The 21,522-nt window shown below is 39.9% G+C and overlaps 1 protein-coding gene across 1 annotated transcript in view; it reads right to left on the bottom strand.

The window, feature by feature from the left end:
• Positions 1–21,519, bottom strand: part of FHDC1 (FH2 domain containing 1) — a gene marked incomplete at its 5' end in the record, with an annotated part of 30,762 nt that extends 9,243 nt beyond the window's left edge. Inside the window, 8 exons of the mRNA XM_008938854.1 lie at positions 1,262–1,332; positions 2,216–2,323; positions 2,426–2,496; positions 5,181–5,281; positions 5,367–5,452; positions 13,554–13,656; positions 14,198–14,259; positions 21,247–21,519. Coding sequence (XP_008937102.1) covers positions 1,262–1,332; positions 2,216–2,323; positions 2,426–2,496; positions 5,181–5,281; positions 5,367–5,452; positions 13,554–13,656; positions 14,198–14,259; positions 21,247–21,519 — 875 coding nt within the window. The remainder of the gene's footprint in view (positions 1–1,261; positions 1,333–2,215; positions 2,324–2,425; positions 2,497–5,180; positions 5,282–5,366; positions 5,453–13,553; positions 13,657–14,197; positions 14,260–21,246) is intronic.
• Between the last annotated feature and the right edge of the window lie 3 nt (positions 21,520–21,522).

The raw sequence follows: 21,522 nt of genomic DNA, 5'->3' as shown, positions 1-21,522 counted from the left end.
AATAAAAAAAGCAGTAGAAGACACAGGCTATATTCTTATATCTGTGAAGGAGGAAGAGGATGGCCTGCAACTAAAGGAGGCAATATAAGAAAAAAAAATAAGAACATAATGGTAGTTGGTTTAACAGGTTCTAATTGGGAGGATATATCAGCAACATCTACATGACAGCTGTCTCTAATAAAGATCTTCCTCATGCCCAATGGTGAGACATGTACTTCATTTTGCCTCATTTTCCTGTTCAGAATGCATTCCTTGGATAAATTCCAGCATGAGTTACAACAGAAGACTTTCAGCACTAGCAAATGTGATCAAAGGACAAAAGTGGTTAAAAAAAAAATACCACTATATTTGGGATTCTGCCTGTTCCCCTGCTGTTTGCCAGGGGGGTTGGATGCCGGGGGAAGTCACATTCCCCAGCAGGCCACATGGCAGTCTGCCAAAAAGGTGTGTGGGTTGGATGGCAGAGAGCCACACAGGTGGTCCCTCAAAAATTTTCTGATTAACTCCATGGCCACTCCTTTCTTCAGATTTTAGAGTCCTTTGCAGACATTACTTAACCCTGCATTAGATCTAAGAGATTGGATCCATTTTACAGCTAGAAAAAGAATGCAAATGTAAATAAGATTGCTCAAAGCTCAAGAGTAAGGAAGTAGCAAAACTGGGAACAGAACTCCAGCATCACTAGCTTCCAGTTTGGGGTTTTAGATCACACTTTCTCATAAAAGCAAGTACGGTTAGCAAGGTACTAATCAGGTTCAGTTTAAGATTATACAGCTAGAGACTTTAAGATGAAAACAATACATATTCCCAAAACCTTCAGATTTTCCATCCAAGACAGAAATGGAGAAGCGAACAAAATACCAAAAAACATCTAACAGAAGCCAGGGCCAGTACCTATAACCCGTACCAGATTAGGAAAAGTACTGTAGCCTGCTCAGAGACAGATGAAAATTGGCTTAAAGAGAAACAGTAATATGCTTCTAGTTCAGTCCCTTAAAAGCAACATACACACACATGTATTTGACAGAGACAAAACTACCAAAAGCCTACAGAGATCATGTCATAAAAAAACCTCATACCTGAAGGCACATTGCAGGCATACTTCTGCTAGCAAATGGAAATGAAACCCTCAAAGCTATAGTAAACATTTGTAAAGATCTCAGGTTTTGTGCCAAGACTTCTCTGAATAAGCTTCATTGCTTCACAAATAAAATTCCAAGTCACAATCCGACCATAAGTTCTCAGTTTTCTTTTGACTTACCTGGCGGCTTCATGAACATCCCTGATTTTTTCTGAAAAGTTGAGAAGAGCAGGATCTTTCTTTTGTGCTTCCTGAAACAAACAGAACAAAACCAAAACACACACACAATCCATTAACATTCCACCACCATGCCAAAGCCCCTAAGTCCAGCAGTTCTAAAGCTTTTGGGAGGGCACTTAAAGGTTTCTCCCTTGTACTGTGTTTCTTCCCGCTCAATCCTAACACAACTGAGAGGAGGACACCCCTTAACACAAGGCAGGGATCAGAACTGGAAACTTTAAACAACAGCTTCCATTTTTCAGTGTACAATAATAGCTGCTTCTGCCAGTGAACACAAGCCACATGTATTAATAGGGAACATCAGGGAAAGAACAATTTACTGATGCCCATTGTTCCAGCAGATACTATATTTCCTGCACAAACATCAGATAATACCCTATTGTTAGCTGACTGGAAATCTGTTAAGCCAGTATGTACACAGATAACCAAAGTCATATATAGAAGCATTTAAATTTTCTCATTTCTAAAATCAAAGAATCATTGAAAAGGAAGGAAAAATAAAAATTCTGCAGCAGCTTTACAAATACATGCCAGTTACCGAGAGAGAGAAGAAAACCTCTACCAAAAACACTGCTCAAAAGATTCAACAGGAAAATGGAAAGAATATTTATCAAAACAAGTAATTTCCACAGTGCAAGAATTCAGGACAATAAGACAAAAATTACGGTGAAGAAATTCGATGAAGGCAAGCTTTCACAGGATATAAAGGCTTTTAAGTTTTCCATAGGTCTCAGGATGATGAGACACAGGTAAACTGGTGAATTTTGTGGCAGAAGAAAGCTGAACATTAGAATCAAAGCTTCAAAAAGCTGCTTTTTCTGAGATACATGCTCCCTTCCATTGCCTATCATCTATTGCTCTACATTTGTAGCAGTTGCAACAGTTTTCTTATACCAGAGCAACAAAGTGCAGCAGACTCATCCCAGGTTTGTTTGCTTTTGTGTCAGCCAGTTTGAGCAGTGATGACAGTTTAAATCCAACAGCATTGCCAGCATAACCTCCCTAAAAAGAGACAAGCAAACAGCTGAGGCATGACATCCACAGACTGCAATACTAATAAGGAAGTTGGGTCAATCAGCCATCTCCATTTTGGATGTCACTTACCGCATTCATAATATTCCCAGCCTGAAGGACCAAGTGCAATATGGAATGCAGTTCCTCACAAGTCATTAATTCTGTAAGGAACAAGAAAATTGCTGCCTAACAATTGTTTGTTTAGAAATACACACAGTCAGTTACCAAACTTCTCTTCATCTCAAGCTTTTACAGGTGGAAATTTTTAACAGGAAACTACAACAAACTGCAAAGGTTGTGGGTAAGAAAATGGTACTATATAATTCGAATTTGCAAGCACACTTGACAAACTTCAAGTATATATTCAGACTTTAGCTTAGCAGGTGTAGTATTTCCAAGGCAACCCCCATCAGCTCACAAAACATTTGGGGCCTAATCCTGCAGTGTGCAAAGTATCTAATGGAAGTGGTTAAGTATCTTCACCACCTACTAATTCCAGTGTGAGGCAAGTGTTCCACACCCTGCAGGATCCATTTGCCATCTGCCAGGATTGGGCTTTTGAACAATTATTCTTTTGGGGGGAGACTTAACCATCAGGCTGGAAAAAACGACAGGCAATCTTTCATTTTTCCTTGCTTATCCTACTCCCACTATGAATCCTCATTTTATTTCTGTATGATCCCCAACTCAGAGTAGCATTTATTTTACCTCAGTTATAACAAGGATGATCCAGCACAAAGTTATATTCAGTGTGAGGCAAAAAGACAAATGAAATAAAACTGCCTTTTAAAGCTTTTCCATCACAGAAGCCCATTTTGTACATATTTCCATTTTTTGCAAAATGCACAGTAGTGCTCGTAGTTCTTTCACCTTTTCACCCAGCCACATATGAACACAGAACAATACATGTGCTTAAAAGTCACCACAGGGATTGCCTTAGAAATAAGATACAGAAATTCAAAACTGTAAAGAGTTAATAACACAACTTACACAAGTGGCACAGCAAAGCAAATAACTCAAAATTTGCAAGTGCCCATATGGCAAGAAAAATAATATGAGCAGGTTTTAATATAAGGTGCTGTATTTTACACTGATGAACATAATAAAAAGTGGAATCCTTTTGACTGCAGTGTAAATACTTTATAAAACTATTTTGCTTCAAAGTTCACATTCTATAATTTACCCTACATTTAACTGCTTAACAAAATGCACTAATCTAACCTTTTGGAAGCAGACAGCCCTTGTATCTTTGATATTTAGTACTAGCAGCCTAAAAACACAGAACTCATTAAATAACCTTTAAATAACCTTTGATCTAAAAATCTATAGGTGAGGAGGCAAGGAGGAAGAAAGAGAAGAGAATACAAAAGAGAATACCAAATTTTGTAAGGCTGAGAGAAGGCAACTTCCAACAGTTTTGCATAGTAAGAGCCTGCTCAGCATCACTATGAGATACATCCATCTGCAGGCTAGATGAGAATCCACCAGGCTATTTAGACCATCCTAACCCTTAGTGATTATCAGTGTTAGAATTTAAGTAAATATTCTCTCAACTTAATTACAAGGAAAGAAACACAGGAGATAGGAATAGAAAAGTAGACATAATTCCTAAGCAACTTCAGGCTGTCAACAAACCCTGAAGACAACAGACCAAATGGAGAAGAGCACATGACACAAGTCCACCAAAAACAGAGAAGCTCAGTCAGTCTGATTTGCATGACTGGTCTGATGTAGGAGCTGGAGACCAAAGTGTCTCCTCTGGAGGGAATGAATTCATCAGTTCACAGATGTCCAAGGTGAAGGACATGAAGGACAACAGGGTGCGGCTGCTTTTATACATAACATATTCCCTCACATATGTCTGTTGCTCAAAACACAAAGAACAATGATTTGGAAGAGATCCCAATAAAAGGCCAAACTCAGACCTCAGCCTAAGCTAAGGCATTTTTCTGAGTCAAGAAAGACAAGTCCAATCCCTGCTGGTGGAAAAACACACCAGGCTTTTCTCCCTTTCTTTTCACCAAAAATGACTGTCCTAAGTATCAGTGCTCATTGTTGAATATTTTCACTACTGTGCCTTTTTGTACCTCTAGGAGCAGTCTAAACAGTGCTCCAGTAACCTGTCAAAAAAACTGCCAGCATGAAATAGGAATTCCGTATGGAGGAACACAACAAAAAGGCACTCAAGGCATTTAAAAAGGTCAGCATTAATGTTTAACTGACACTTACTTTCCTGAAGAGTAGAAGACACCAAATTACCTTTCAAATAACCATGTGCAGCATTTCAAAACTTGTGAAATGTACAGAACAAAAGCGAAATGTAGAGAAACATAAAGAATAAAAACAGGAAATGAAGGAATAACAATAATGTTACGTTTCTATAATAAGGATTTTAGCCCATCAATACTGCCGCCCCAAAAGGCAATGGTATATAGAAAAACTTGAAAATTTGAAGAGTGATGTTCTCTATGGATCTCTGAAGGAGTAAGCAGGGAGGTGTAACAACCACATTCAATCAGGGACAGTGTGATGCATGAATGAGCAAACTGTACTCAAAAGATGACATTCTAATTTGGCCAGGGACACTTTTGCTTCTGTCACTTTTGGTTACACTGCTTGTAGGCTTTGGCTGTGAATGCATTGCTATTGTGTCCACAGTCTCCAGATTTTTGATTTTGGAAGCAAAGATGCACCAGGCACACCCTGATGGCATTTGTCAGAGGTGAGTTAGTTTCCTTTTAATAGCTAAGGTACCTGAAATTCAAGCTCTGGTCTTCATAATGCAAGCTAATTAACACGCTAACAAAACCAAGAGTATTATGCATGTCCCAGCATGCTTAATTACCTTTTGTTGCCCGTCTTATAATTTTCATGTCATCCTGTAGAGAAGCACAGGAGGGTGAGAACTCCCTCTCTAACACCATGGCTTCAATCCTAAGAGCGTAGCTGGAGCACACAAACAAACAGGTTTAGAACTGACAGCCAAAAGTGAACGCTTATCATGAACAGAACAAACCTACTATGTCCTTACTTTGGCACTTGGATTAGTAAATACATGAAGGAATCAGCTTGAGACAGTTTTGATACATCTCCATCAAAGGCTTTTAATTTCTTTACCTAGAAAAGAGAAAAAAACACTAGCAAGGAGTTTTATCAAAGATCAAGATTAACTTGACTTTGGAAGGAAACACCTTGAAAAGCAGTAAATTTAATAGGAAGGCATTAGAGGGTCCACTCAGTAACTGACTGAATGGCTTTACTGTCCAAGCTCCTGCAATTTGCACACTCCCAAATCACAAAAATATAAAACCAGTAACATCACTCTTCTCCCAAAAACCTAGGGGAAAACAATACAATGGCATCATTCTGCTTGGTGATTCTGATTTCTGATCAAAGATTTCTGGTTTCCGACCAAGGATTTTTGATTTCCGATTCATCGTTCTGATTTCTGATCAATGACTGCTCTCCTGACTGTGCTTAGGATGCTGCTGTTCCAGTTTCCCTAGGAGAACTGGTTTTTTTTCCTTTGAACTGGTCCATTTGCTGTTCTCTAGCTGTTTGCCCAAGAAACAACAGCTTAAGTGATGATCTGAAAAATCACCTTCCGTTCTTCAGCAGCTGTGATATACACTTGGGCATTGCTTAGAGTTAACTGTATATAGTATTTCCAGTATAGGGCTGCCTAGATTTCTGTGGCACAATGCAGCTAAAGTTTAAGCTATGGGATTTTTTCCAGATACTTACTTCAATCTTTTCCTCTAAAACTCTCTTAAGGGGTAATTTTTTTTTTTTGGGTTGTTGTTGCTTTTTTGTTGGGTTTTGTTTTTTTTCTTTTTCATTCAAACATTTTAAAAGATAAATGGAATCTTGCATTTTAAGTTATTTGTTATCAGTACTTGGAGAGCATCATTTACATGCAAAGGAAATACCACTGCATTAATTTTGTCAATATTCCTTCCCAGCTCCATCAACATCCATATATTAGCATAATCTGGAAGCCACTGATGTGCCCACATACTCACTATGTGTTTATACAGAAGAAATGGAAAAAGGAAATGTTTAAGTGTAACTGGAATTTCAGCCACATCTTCCAACACAGCAACTGTGTCCAAAAGCAGAGCTCACTTTCAATTACACGATTTCTTCATTCAGTGGAGAAGTTCACACCCAGTGTCAATTGTATGCTTCCACTGATTTACACACGAGCCCTTCATCCTTCCTTTCTATAACATTACACTTAAAGCTCCTTCACAACCACATTTACACAGTCTTCAGTTTTAGAAAGCATATTAAGGTGTTCTGGAGAGTGCCACACTACATCAGGGCATCAACAGTTACCAGGTTGCCATAATTTAGCAAGATACCCACAGGTTTGATAAAGCACCAGGCTCCAAATTAATCATGTTATTTTTCTGCTTTCACAGTAAAAAAGTAACTGCTGTGTATTGGAAGACAACATAGGCTATGCTAAATCAGGGATTTAAAATAAATTCTGGACTAGCAGAAGAATAGGATTCTTTTAACAGCTTTGTTCTGCTTTATTTCCATATTATAAAAAAAAAATAGAAATGTCGAGTACATTAAGAGAATACAAAAACTACAAATTAAATGCAGAATAGAAAAAAACTTCATTTTCAAATAAAACACACACACACAAAACCAAACCAACAACAACAACAAAAAAACCACAACAACGACAACAACAAAAACCAAAAAACAACAACAACAACAAAAAACCAAAAACAAACCACAAAAAACAAACACTTATGACCAAGAAAGAGAATTCTAATCAAAGAGCCATTTCTACTCAGGCTATCTAACTCTATTTCCTAATACCCTCCCTCAATTAATTCAAGACATTCAGACAAAAGGTCCTTCTAAGGATAAACAGCATACCCCTTTTTTGAGGCCTGAGAAAACTCCAAATTTATAGAGTCATTCAAGAAGTCTGGCAACAAAAAAAACAGGAAAGACCAGATCTGACATTCTTCATATTTCTAAGGTGTCAAACATGCAAGAAACAAACCCAAACCAAACACTTTTTCCTGCATCATCAAGTGGGGAGTGGGTGACATCTACTATCTCAGTTAGTCTTTGCCGGTGTTTCTTTAACCTAGCTTTCAAAAAATAGTGGTCTGGAACCCAAATAACAAAAACTGCAAATTCTCCAACCTCATTTTAGTATGTCACAGACTTCAAAGTTTGCCTGGAAAGTATACAGGTATTCAGATCTGGGGGGAATGGGGGAAGGAAGGAAAAAAAGAAAAGCAGCCCACCAAAAAATCCACCCCAAATCACCAAAATCAAGATCATATAAACGACAGGCAATTTTAGAAAGATGCAATTTTAAGATCTAAATGCACAAAAAGTGAACAGCAAGAGATACTGAGATACAGAAGTATTAACTTAATCATGCTAGCCATACTATATTTAAATTTACTTTTGACAGTAAGTAGCAATCAATGTTATCTATATGGAATGTTAATTTTACAGCCACTGGATGAAATCCTCTTTCTCTTACCCTATTATATTAGGAAAAATGCCTGGCGTAGTAGAAGGGAGTACTAAATCCTAGAATTCATCCAGAGGAGGAACTTCTCTCTTCACATGCACAACAGAAGGAGTTGCCTTCTGATGGGTAGGACAGGGTGTGAATGTCACAATGCAAGAAGCTTTGGGCAGTAGTCAACCCAAAAGACACAAAAGCTGTGTAATTAACCTTTAAACAAAGATGTGCTCACTGCCTGGTTACACTTTTCCAGCCCACATCAGCCATCTTAACCCCCACTGTCTTTGCCTTACATTTCCAAAACTACTTTTTATAAGAGGTAGCAAAGAAGCTCACTCAACAAGCCCAAAACCCAGGCAAGGTGGAGGATAGTGACCCATTCCACAAACAGATAAAACAAAACCAAAAAAAGAATTACAAGGTCCTTTTCATCCTGGAATTCAGCACAGCATAGCCTGGCTCTCCATACATGTCTTAAGCTTTTGACATAGAAGACTAAATCCTCTGTTAACTTGGCCTTAAAACAGTGATTAGTCTGAGGAATAGCTAAGGTAAGGAAAATTTTTGGGTGTTCACTCTATTACAAATTTCACAAATTTGTACAAATAATTTCAAATTTTCTTGAAAAATACCAGTTATTTAACCATGAAGAGGAAAATAAAAAAAAAAGAGAGAGAAAGTTATTTAACTTAATTGACACTACCTATAAACTAAAAGAACAGCTGCTTAACCCCAAAGCTAAAATGTAGAGAAACACATTCTAGATGGCTGCCCCTACAAGATCCACGGGAGGCTACTAAAAAGCCTGTGGGTTGGCTTCTTCTCTCTGTAGTCATGTTGTCCAAGTCTTCCCAAAGAGAACTGAGATTCTCTGATGGCTCCTAGAAGTAGGGGTCAAATTCAAATACCAAATGCAGCCATGAATTGCAAAGCAACTATGGGGATTGACAACAAAGTTCACTGTTAACCATGTTCACAGATACAGTAGGTTTAAAATTAGTCTGAGAACAAAAAAGAGCTAAAAACCAGTTTCTTTTAAAATCACAATGAATAAATCTATCACTTCTGACCTTGGCCTCCTCCCTTCAAGCACAACAAAATCTTTTCCACAGCAGTATGCAGTCACGCACCAAGGTATGGCAGTGTCATGTATACATGCAAGAGAGCATAATTACATTGTATGCTCAGTTCTGTATTATTCAATTGGGGTGCAGAGCTACTAATTGAATTTTTCATTAGATTTGTATATGGAATATGCATTTGCACTGTCCATGCACGCCCATGCACACTAAATCAGATTTTAGATTCAGACGGTTCTCACGTATGTAGTTTGCTTCATTTTAAAAACAGTTATGAAACAGAGAAAGTCTGATCTTTGATTTTATTTGTAAACAATTGGAGGTTGATAGACTTATTTCAAGTATCTCAATATTCCTCACAAACAGGAAAGCTACTCCATCCCTGCCACAGAAGATTTCAGTCATTTTTCTGCTATCAGTAGCACTTATTTACAACTAGTGGGATTTTACTTTGTGACGTTAAACAGGTGTGTCACACTCTTAAGCAGGATCTTTGAAGAAGACTATAAATCAATACATCACTCATCCTTGCATTCTGATCAAGTAAGTGAAATATTCCCCACTTTGCAAATAAATACATAAAGCCAAGTGAAGTAGCCTAGAGGAATAAACATTTTCTCTGATTTTTAACCTTTTTTTTTAAATATTTCCATGCCATTGCAAACCTTCAGAGCACTGAAGAAAGCATCGCAGTCAAATCCAACTACAAGGGCACATGGGAAAGTAGCTGATGTATTAGGTGGGGAGGCATAATGGACACATGCCTGGGCAGCAGCCAACCTCTATCAGCAAAGGACAAAGAGGAGAAAAACCTGCAGCTACTGCAAGGAGTGAAAAGGGAAGCGGGAGAGGAAAGCTATGAAGGATGGTCAGCCACATGCAGCACTGGCTGAGCAAAGGAGGCAGCAGTTAACCACACAAACATGGTTTTAAAAGGGGTAGAGCTGACAGGCAGAAGCAATTCCACTAAAGCAGGTGACAAGTGACTGGAGTTTTAAAACAGAGTATATGAGCAAAGGACAGGCTTGAGACATTACAAAGGAACTCAAGACGTTGTGTTGATAACCTGGGTGTGCGTGTGTGTGGGTGACTTGATCATCAGTATGATATGCTCTCTTCTGTATCTATTTAAAGTACAAATTCTGGCTATTCTAGCTCGTTAAACAGTGGACTCTCAACTTTTACCAGCCGGGGCCTGCTGAAATGTGCAATGATATGCACATAAAAGCAGCTAAAAGCTTCTCTGCTCTGGTCAGAATGCCAGTAAATGACAGCTGTCAGCCATTTTAACAGCATATAGTCAAGGAACAGCTAGAAATCTTTTTAGAAGTGATATAGCAGAGAAAGCCATTGCTTCAGTCATGACAAAGGCTCCCTGGTGAAAAACATGAGCTGCAAAACACGATGAAGCAGAAGGGATTCCAAATAGGCATTTCTTCCTCTTACAAACTTGCTACCCACAGCAAAGTACAAACAGCAGAACTTCTAATGAGGCTTGCACAAAATCAGTGATTTTATTTGTTAATGTATTGAGAAATTTTATACCTTTTCTTGGTCTTTTTTTATAACCACTGTATCATGGCTAGGCTGGTGCCACACCCACAGCCATGAACAAAACATTGAGTGGAACCTTGGGGCAAACTCCAGGTTTGCAGTCTTAAAGAACTTGTCAAGTTTTTCAAACAAAGCATTTGAAAATACCCAAATGGTTTCAGTTTGACAAAAGACTTCACAGTAGTGGCCAATACTTCAATAATAGTCTCATTCATTTGACAAAAACACCCAGCAAAGACACAGTATTTGCCATTTATACACAATTTCACAGCTGTTGGGATTTTTTGTAGAAAAGAGTTAGAAAATTACCAGTACTGACACCTATTTCTGCATGTGAACAGTTACAAGATTACAATACTGCAAAAAAAAAAAAAAATTAAAAACCAACAGATGTTCAATGTATCTGTTAACCCAAGTACTTAGCCTCCACTGTCAAAAAGCTGTTTCACCTCAAAGATTCTAAAACATTCATCAAGTGCCCGAGATAATCTGGACTGACATGATGTAAAATATGTCACATATGTTTAACTGGTCACCAAGGGAACATTCAGGTAATGTGACTATAAAACACAACACTTCTAGGTAAGATAAGATTGGAGTACAAAGCCAGTGTTTATTCACACCAGATAAACTGTAAGGGCAGTTGGTTAAAACGAAGAAATGTGATGGTTCAGAGTTGCCTTTTCTATATCTGTGACCAGGAATGGTGTTCCTCTCACCCTCCTTTCACTTTTACAGACTAAGGATTTATGGTATCATATAAAAGAAAAAGTAGAAGCTGTCTCCAAACATAGTCTGGGGTGGAGCACATGCCTGGCACGGGGTAGGCGGCTCTCATTCCAATCTGCAAGACAACTGTGCTACTGGGAAATGTGACTGTAAATACCTGAGCTCCTGAAAAGAAGAGTATACAAAGAGGAACTGCAGAAGCCCACCCATGGTTACCTCAAAACACTTAGCACTGGTAACTGAATAACAACTAACCTTTAACGATCTGACAGCTCAGAGTGATTCTCAACTCCTACAACAACAAAGCAAGTCTTCAGGAGAATGGGAAGTAACTAAGGGTAATCCCAGGGAACCTTTGCTGAGGATGAGTGTGCAACATTCTGCAGGAACAGGCCTCTTCACCTCAACTCTCATGGGGAAAACTCCCAAGAAGTTAAACAATTATGCAGGGAATAACAAAGGGAAAGGGGGTCTGTCTTTCCTTTTCCTGACAGTATATGATCTCTGAAGCATGGAACTAATTAAATACATACAAATACCTGCACGGTAGGAACAAGCTTCTTCCCAGCCTTCCCTTGGGAACAACAACAGATCTCATGTATTATGCCCCTTAATTTCTAACACACCTCTGCACCATAAAATCTATTAACTTGCTAGACATCTCCTTTAAAGCACTTCCTAAGTGCTCTGGCCCCACTATCTTCAGGAACAGGCCCGTTGTCAAATCATCTACTAGGAAATAAATACACTTTTTCACTCTTAGCAGCACCTACTTGATAACCAAAGCATCTAGCTATTGCACACAATTCTGACAAAATTCAACAACTGACATTACAATTCTAGCTGAATTACAACATTTGTATCACATAGGAGTACATTATTTGAAAGGTTTGCTACTCATTGTAAAATAACAACCAAGATTTAAAAGATAAAGAGGAAAAGGAAAAAAAAAAAACCTTTCTGCCAGTCTGATTTGCTGACTATACACAAAGTTAACTAGGAGCCACTCTCTTTTAAGTTAGTACTTCACTGTTCTGTCTCTTTCAGAGGAAGTAAATTTAATTCTGTTTAAATACAGGAATACGTATTAACATTAAAACGAAGAGGGAAGGAGGAACAGTTTTGAGCTCCCAGAAGTACTGCCACCACTTTTTTTTTATATTAATACATTTCAACGTGCTGATATCCCCCAACTCTAAAAAAACATACGAATCAAATCTAATTACACATTTTTTACAAGATTCACTCCAAAAGCAGCCCAATATAGGGTTATATATTTGACAGCAAATTAACACGTTTTGCTGTTCACTGGATCTGAGATTTGCTGTTGCACAGAGGAAACAAGAGTGCCTTGGACAGTATGACCTTGGAGTAGTAAAGCATGTGAGCAGAGGCTGATCTGTATGTTAACTAGCAATTTCCCAGGTTTCAGCCATCGCTTTGATGTGAAGCACTCAAGTAATTCTAACGCTAATTTTGTCAAGTTTGGGGCATACATTTATCACAAGTGCATACAAATGGGTCAGTGCAAATACATGAGCAGACAAGGAACTGTGCATCATTAAGCAGGGCTCCCAGGTGAGGCAATGAGGCTTCACCTCTTTAATCATGAGAATGGACTTGAAGGTTGGAACTGGGGGGGAAAGCAGCACTTGCACGTTGGTCATACGATGAACACAAGGATGTTGCAGAAGGTGCTGCTGGTAATTCTGTGCCTTCTAACACATCTCCTTTGGAGCACTAAGCCATGCTAGCATATTCTATGGGTGCTGCACAGTGGAGAAGCCTTTCCACCCTCCTGGAATCCAATGACCTGGGCCCAGGGGCAGGCAGATCCCAGATGCACCAAGCAGGCGGAAAACGAGAAGGGAGAAGAAACAGTAGCATGGGGTTACCAATATTCAACTCACAGGCACTGCAATGGGAAAGCGTGAGGCAAGTGCCAGAGAACCAAAACTTAATTTGTTTGGATTAGAATATATTTTGGGTCTGAGTTTCCTGACCCAGCTCCCCCTGAGCAGAGTTATCAGCACAGAGGAGGGTTTCAGGTCTTGCTATAACGTTTATGGAACAAAAGGGACATCAGACAAACAAAAATATCTTATCACCACTTTCATTAAGAAGCATCTTAAAAGTAAGTTTTTATAACTACTTGATGTGAAGGGAATGACTACACTGCAACCTCAATACCACATGTCAAATAAAGATTAAACTTTTGCACTCAGTGGTTTCCTATGCCCTGGCCTGGGGAAGGTTTTGGTGTTCCTCTTTTACGGACCCTTCATGTTGAAATCCCAGGCAGTAGAACTGTACCAAAAAATAAACACCATGTAAATGCATTATTTACCTCCTCTGCTTCGGGTAATAATTTAAGAAATTCATGCAGCAGTCCAGAACCATAGGTCTCACTTCTTCCATGATAAATATCTTCAATGATGGATTCAGCAGACCTTGAAAAAACAATTGAGCACAGACATTTCTAACACTTGCAGGGTGAATAGTTACACAAATTGAAAAAAACCATGCATGGGCTACTCAAAGGAACTATAACGAGGACACGTATCAGTGTCTGCAGCAGCACTGTTCTAACACCACTTTCAGTGATGCTGTTATTATTACCAGTGAATAAAGACAGCATTGAAACAGCTTGCTCTTAAGAAAAAAATCCTCACCTCACCCCTTTCTACTAATTCTGTAAAAAGAAAGAAGCCAGTGAAGAGCAGCTCTCATACAACATTACATGAGATAAAAGGGCTTCCCTCATTTGAACTGGTTAACGTAGCAAACTCTAAATGTTTGGTGCTAAGTCACAATGGCACTCTAAACATATGAGAAAACAAACTATGTAATGCAGTTACTTATCACAAACCTGCACAGAACTGTAAACTTCAGAAGGAACGGGGCACAATATACAATGTATTTGATGAGAATGACAAAGAATTTCATGCATCTGTAGCTTGTGCTAGTTGCATGGAAAAAATCAAATCTTACTTTTTAAATTGTTTGAGAAATATCCCAATGTTCATACTTCTTTTTGCATCCAAAATGGAAACCTGAGAGAGAAAGCAAGAGAGATTAATCTACCAACTAAGAAAACAGCACATGATGCAGATATAATTTCTTAAATTGCTACAGATAATTTTTTGCAGTTGCCACCAAATCACAGGCCAGAAGAATACAGAGAATCACTTCCTGTCACCGAAGATCATCTATTACAAAACTAGTTTTTACTAGGGAAATACACAGCACACCCACAACACTTTTTTTCCAAGGGAAGCAAAGAAACCATAACAACCTTTAACAAAGGAAGGAATCAAGATAAAAATTCTATTTCATTTCAAAGTAAAAACATTCTTCTTGCTTATTTCATAACGATAAGCAACGTTTTGCACTGCACTCAAATGCCCCACAATTAGTGACCAACACACTTCAAACCCCATCTATTTCAGAGGGTTTGTAACAAATGTGAGGATGGGGTTCCTACGCAGAGATCAGCATGCACTACTGATTTCATGCAAACTAACAGCCGTGCTGATCCATGGAAAGGTAAGTCAGTCCATCTTGGATCAAAACCTGAGACACAGTGCTCAAATCTATTTGCTTTATCTAGAAGCTAACAGAAACCTGTAACAAAATAACAGCCTCCCTCTATATCTTAAAGTTGATTTGCTCTATCATCTTACATATGCAGAATTCTGGAAATTGAGCAGAGGGGGGAAAAAAAACACAACTTTTTTTCCCTCTAATCTATATTTTTAAAAATTTTAATTAAAAAATTAAAAACTTCTTAGGCTAGTTTTTCTTCCTGTAACAGCATAAAAGTTCAAACCTGAGATGTTTGCCCTGTTTTACCAACTCATGTCCTTAAGGTTAAAATTTTACCACAGCTGTTTTGGTGATAACAGCTACAGAAGTCATGACACTTACAAGGATAAGATAATTGTTTCATGTTAACAGTACCACCCGACTGCTACAGTAGAATAACCTGGTACACAGAGATGTTCAAGACTGTTGTTGGACACGCATGATGGTTGAGGTTTTGAAAATGGGAAAGGTGTCCTGGCCTCTGAGACAGTACACGAATAAGAAATACAATAATATATACAATGCTGGCATTGTCACAAAATTGAATTAGCCTGCAGTCATGTGGTGACAGAGAAAATATAGGTATGATTAATGTGCTATCCTCAACAGAACACCCAGACAGGCTCCTCATCTGGTGAAAAGAGTGAATCAAATTTAAAATGTTTCTGAAATTTTGGAATTTCCTCTCTCCTGGAACCAGCAAAGACCAGAAAACACAGGAAGTATCAGTGTATTACTTTTAACTAGATGATCATTAGTGTGAAACCCTTCAGTTTTAGCATATGCAAAGATAAGAGGACAGACTGTGATTTATTCTCCTGTTATCTTAGGAGTCCCCAGCAGATCATTAGGAAAAGCCCTTAACACAGGACAGGTTCAACTATCTCTCCCCTTGCAGTATCTAATCTTTTTCCAGCGTTTTATGGCAGGGACCTCTCAATGACCTCTAAAACTGCAGCTCCAGTCTCCAATTGCTTTGGTCACTCCTAATTCTCTGATTTCTTTGTATTAGTTTAAGCCTTTAAGCTTTGCCATCACTATTTGGGTTTTGGCTTGTTGTTGTTGTTTTTTTTGGTGTGGTTTTTTTTTTGTTTGTTATTTTGTTTTTTGTTTTTTTTAAAGCATATTCACAGCTGTACTTCCATATATTTTATTTTCAGTCACAGTCAGTAATTGTTACAATAAGACCGACCATCAGCTGAGTAAACCTTTGGTTTCCACGACACAACTCAGATTTATAGTACAACCTCAAACAAAACCAGGGATTTTTTTTAACATCTTCCTTTGAAGAAAAACAACAGATGGCAACATATACAGCTGCATTTCTTTTATCAGCGCAACATAAAAATGTCATAGCTGTTCTTAAGTACAAGGGCCTTACACACACTTCTTGCTTTGTACGTGGCTGTAGTCTGGTTTTTTTTCTGTGATTCCTTGTTCAAGCACACAATCCAAATACATGGCTCAGTTTTCAGTCTCGCTTTGCTTGAAGTCCACTTCAAGATTATCAAGTGTTTGATAAAGCTGTCATTACTTAAACTACCTTCAAGGAGTTTCCAGATGGGAGCATGAGGCGGAGAAAAGGGGAACCTGGCAGATACTCCATACATACAAGTTCCTACTCCTTGCACACAAATACAGTATATTCCATCTCACATTCAATTGCACATTAGATTCATAGTCTTAACTTCTGTCCATAACATTTACTTTTCTTCCCCACTGAGCTTTCTCTTGATTTTTTCCTTGCAGAAAGTTGCCTGCATATGACTTCCTACCAAGCTGTTGCTTTTTACTCTCTAAAAATCACCCAAGCTTTTTATAAATTCTGCTCTGTCTGCTCCTATCTCCTATTCATACACTCCCTCAGCCCTGGTGGCAGCACAGCACGTTCCAAATTGCCGTTCAGTGCCTAAGGAGATGTTGAAGAGCTGTCCACCAGTAATACCTTTGGACTTCTCTAATGCAAAGAGTTACAACGGACTGTAGTTAAGAACTGTGAACAGACTTTCCTATTCTCACTGGGATTATCTATACCAAAGAAAACTCTCCTATGATTTCTTATGATTCATTTTAGACAAATTCAGGAAGGCTTCCTCCATTCTCCTCTTCTTCAGCTCTCTTGCCAGAAAAAAATATTAAATTTTTATTTATCTTACTCTGGAAACACTACAGTTCTCTCAGATACTTTGCACCATCTCAACCCCTGCACTTTGCCAGCCAGTGCAAGTGTCACTGCCACACACACTTGCCACCTCTCCTTCATAAACAGTATAATCTTTGAAGGAAGGACAGCTGATGCACTCATGAACTTGCTTCTCATCACAATATTCAGCTCGGCGCATTTCTGAAATCTGCAGCAGGCACAGATCACGAGGGAGAACAGCAGCACCAGTCTGACAAATGTCAACCCACCACTGAAGCAGTCATGCTTTTAGATGTATTAAGGGAAGGGGAAAAATAGCTTGAGTGCCACTGTGAAGTTGTGATAATGGGAAGAAGAACTCTACTCCCAAACTCTGACACAAATTTGCCATCAGCATGAAAGATACCAAGGAGTGTTCTGGGAGCCACACAGAGCCCCACATCAGTACTGACCTTGTAGTGACTGCAGAAATGCAACAGGAGCTTCTTGCCCTGAGATTGCCAGTGAGGAACGGGAACTCAACCAAGTGGATTTATGACAGATTATTGAAAAACAAACTTTATATGTATTCTCTGGATAAGAACAAGGGGGTTTCACATGGTGGGTTACGATTTACAAATTACCACAAGCATGGACCAGCCTGCACCTGGTGGCACAAGCTCAGTGCCGGAGGTTAGGAAGCGTATAAACAACTTCCTGCTTCAGATTCCACTTCACAACACACTAATCATCACTCTTGAGTTTAACATTTTGGCCTCTATGCTCCAAGCCAAACACACTGCCTGGAGTGGCGGAGGAAAGGTGAGCTTCCAAAGTGCAGCAGAGTGAACCTAGCACCTTACTACCAGGCTGTCCTGCTCCCTGTAATCCTCCCTTGTCACGTTCCTAGCCTGCTCTTTCCCTTAGGCAGGAACTGGTACTCAACTCGGTGCTTTTTCGCTGTGCTAGTCCTCTGCTGGATTAACACCTTGAATCAACTCTCAGGAAGGTGGAATGAGCATGTGAGCCAGAACAGGGAAGACAGGGAGAAGGCATGGCTAGCAGACAGGAGGAGACATCCTGTTTGTCCCTTCCATCTTCCTCTCTCCTCTCACGAGCCCCTTGCCCAGGCTCTAGAATTCACCACACCCTTCTGCAAACCACCAAAGCTCACTAAAACAGCAGAAATCAACTCCTTTAGAAAACAAACACAAAAAACCCAACAGCACTCTGCTGAGCTACTTAAATCTGTTTACAGCGACTGGTCAGAGCCAGCAGGCAGGTGGGGGGAGGTGAGGGACAATTTGAAGGAGAAGGCAAGACCAAGCTTGTTGGTTATCAACAAGCTGCTCTGCCTGCTCCACAACCAGGCTAGCTATGGCCTAGATGAGCATATGTTGTGCCACACTGTGACACCACCAAAGGATAGGGAAAGTAAATTGCTGTGTAAACTTACCTCTACACCCCTTATTTTACAGAGGCTCCAAACACACAAAACCACAGGGCAAATTAAGCCTTTAGTCAAGGAAACGTTAATTAATCTCCTAAGGGTTTGGTGAGGGAGTGTTTACAAAAAGGAAAGCATGTGCTGTAGGATTCAAATCTCAAAAGGGACTCTGTCACAATGATTATGTTTACTGCTAAGCCTTCAGAACTGGGATTCAATAACATGAGTTGGGGATCTAAATTCCCTATATAAATCACTGGCAAGTGAAGATTTAAAAGGAAATGCAGTCTTGTAAGCTCCCAGGTGAAGAGAACACCTTTTCCAAAACTGCTCATGATTTCAAAATCAAGAGAAATCTCTGGAGAAGGCGTGAAACCCATATCTCCACCACAGCCTCTGGAGGAGTCCCCCCAACACTGGCTGAAGAGTCACTCTTCACCACTTCCCCTGAAGCTATGCCCTTGCACAGAAAGAAACCCCACTAAGCCAAAAGACCAGACTCTCTGGCCATGGAATTCTGTACAGTGCTTTGGACACATGCTGTTTTGGTTTTTTTTTTTCAGATTTGGATCTTCAATTTAGATACTCGAAATTTTCTTGAAAATTTCTTCTTGACACATTATACCAACTAGACTAATTTCACTCTTTAAACTCCAAAGGACCTTTTTCACCGCTAGACTAAAAAGCACTTTCTAAAATGAATTGTGCTTTACACAACAGGAATAGAGGTACTGAAACACAGAATGTCTTGTCCATCTTCCCCTGCCAGGACAGCAATGCAGCCAGAACAGAACTACCTCTTCTTCAGCCCCACACCAATGCTCTCTTTACAAGGTCACACAGATGCTGCGTTCCTCAGCCTGCCCCAAACTCTTTCCAACCTCTGTAGGTTTTACTACAGTGAACTGTGGATAACTATCATACACTAGAGGATGTGAGCAGCAGCTGACAGCACCGATGACAGAAATGGCAAACATTGTCTATGCCTCAAATCTCCATGCTCCCTTGAATGATGCCTGTAGTAACACTGAGCATGCGAGCTGTTGCGCTTCTGCGCTTCCAATAACACACAGCTCTTCAGGATTATCTCCTCCTGGCTTTGCTAAGCAGCTCGTCCTGCAAAGTCCATTAACACACAAGAAATTGCTCACTGCTGCCTGACAGGCCGCTGAGGCACGCTTGGCAAAGCTTGCCAACGGAGTCAAACGTTTTCCCACTTCCGCAGCGTAACTCGGGGGCAAGTCCTGTTGCCTGCCTGCCTGCCAGGTGCAAAGGCAGGGTGGGAGCCCTGAACCAAGCTGCACGGGCATCAAGCAGTACAGATGCACTGGAGCACCATATCAGCCCCAGACAGATGTGCAAAAAGCATTAACTTGTAGCAAGGCTGGGTTTTGTTTCCAAGGCCCTGTATCTTAGGGAAACCCTTGTCTCGCAGGTCTGTAATTTTAAACACTGCTCTTAACCTCCCCAGGACACCGCGTCTCAAGCTGTAGGTGAAAACGCATGAGTTCTGGAGCACATTGGGTTCTTCTCCTGCTACTGTACACCAGAGGCCACAATCAGCATGAAACTTAGAATCATTGTACTCTACTAGAACTTCAACACAGTAGTGCAGAATGGGGGAGCTTCTCAGGAAACACGTGAAGCTGGAGCTGTGTACATGTGTATGCCGTACAGGAAGTCCACTCACTGCAATCCTGATTCAAAGATGAACGTAGCCTGAAAACAGCGCAGACGTTAATGACTACCTCTGACGATGGCCCCAATTACTCCTTCCCAATGTCGGGGTTTCAGAGCCTGTGATACACATGCCTGTTTCAAACCCCTCATTTTAGTCCATGTACAACATGCACACTATCAGCACACCGATTTCTCACGCTGTCCCTGCCATTCTTATTTCGACATCTGAATCCTGGCAAGATACCATCAAGCCCCTGTTTTCCCACTAAAAACAGATAGATTGTTAGATCTCTTAACCCCTTGCCCTTTATATTTTGTTTACAAGCTAAGACCTATGTAGACACATACTGGTGATTAAATCTGCATTGCAACCCTCCAATTACTTCACAGAAAGATCACTTGAGACAATTCAATTCAGGCTTCACAAAGAGGCTGTCTATAAATCAGGATTTAAGAACTAGAAAAGCTACTTATCAGTTCACCGGAGGGTGCTTGAACCTGGAAGTGCTTAGTATGTGCCTTCTCACCACCACAACAGAAACCAGTAACAATCTTCAGGCCTTCTTGGAAGATTATTTTAATGCCCAGAAAAAAAACAAGGTAGATGAAATGAAGTTTTCATTAGCAGGAAAGGAAGGTTTATGAAAGTTGAAACTTCAAAATTACCTCAATTAAACAATAAATTCCCTCAATCACTACACTATGCTTTTTTTCCTCGCTGCCCTACTGGTACTTCCCTTCCTGATGTCTCTAGGACATCAAGGGTATGTACAACATTAATGTTTGCAACAGGACTCCCTTCCCTCCCACCTGGTGCCTGTTTGTAGAACATTTTGTTTGCACAACAGACATAGTGGAAGAGTTTAAAAGTTACTGTATATCTGTTTCACCCTGAAAACTCAAGCACTACCCAACACGAGTAAATACAGATGCCTTCATCTCTCTCTACTTACTTGTATTTATTTTAATGGAGGATCAAATCACAGGACTTACCAAGCTAAAATAATACACCACTATCAGCGCTTTGAAAATCAAATGCATCCACTAAAACAAATAGTTTATCCTCCCTGTTGCTCCCCTCTCCTCCAAATGAGGGCAAATCTGCCTTAAGGATGAAACATGACAGAGAAAGAGGTGAAGGTGCATCGGAATTCACACCACTTCCTACAGCACTAAGTAACAGAAAGATTTTACTTCGGTTCTTACCTCCTCTTTAGTCTCTTTAAATGAAGACTTTAAAGATCGATTTCGGGGGTCCTGGGGCTTGGTTTCTTCCTGCTGCCCAAAAAGCTCCTCGATTGTCTTTGTGTCAATCTGATACTGTGGCCTCGCAGCAATCGTCCAGATATTGTTTTTACCGCGGACCTGTTCCTCAGGGATCGTTTTCCAGAAAAAGCTCCGCATGCGTTTTTTTTTGCCATGGTTGTCATGCCCGTTTATCAGCTGTGGAGGCAGAGGTATGTTTGGGCCAGGCAGCGGAGG

The sequence above is a fragment of the Merops nubicus genome, unplaced genomic scaffold, assembly GCF_000691845.1.
Source record: "Merops nubicus isolate BGI_N331 unplaced genomic scaffold, ASM69184v1 scaffold24284, whole genome shotgun sequence".
NCBI lineage: Eukaryota > Metazoa > Chordata > Aves > Coraciiformes > Meropidae > Merops > Merops nubicus.
The sequence above is the reverse complement of the archived record's forward strand: the minus strand, read 5'-3'. Positions and strand labels throughout refer to the sequence as shown.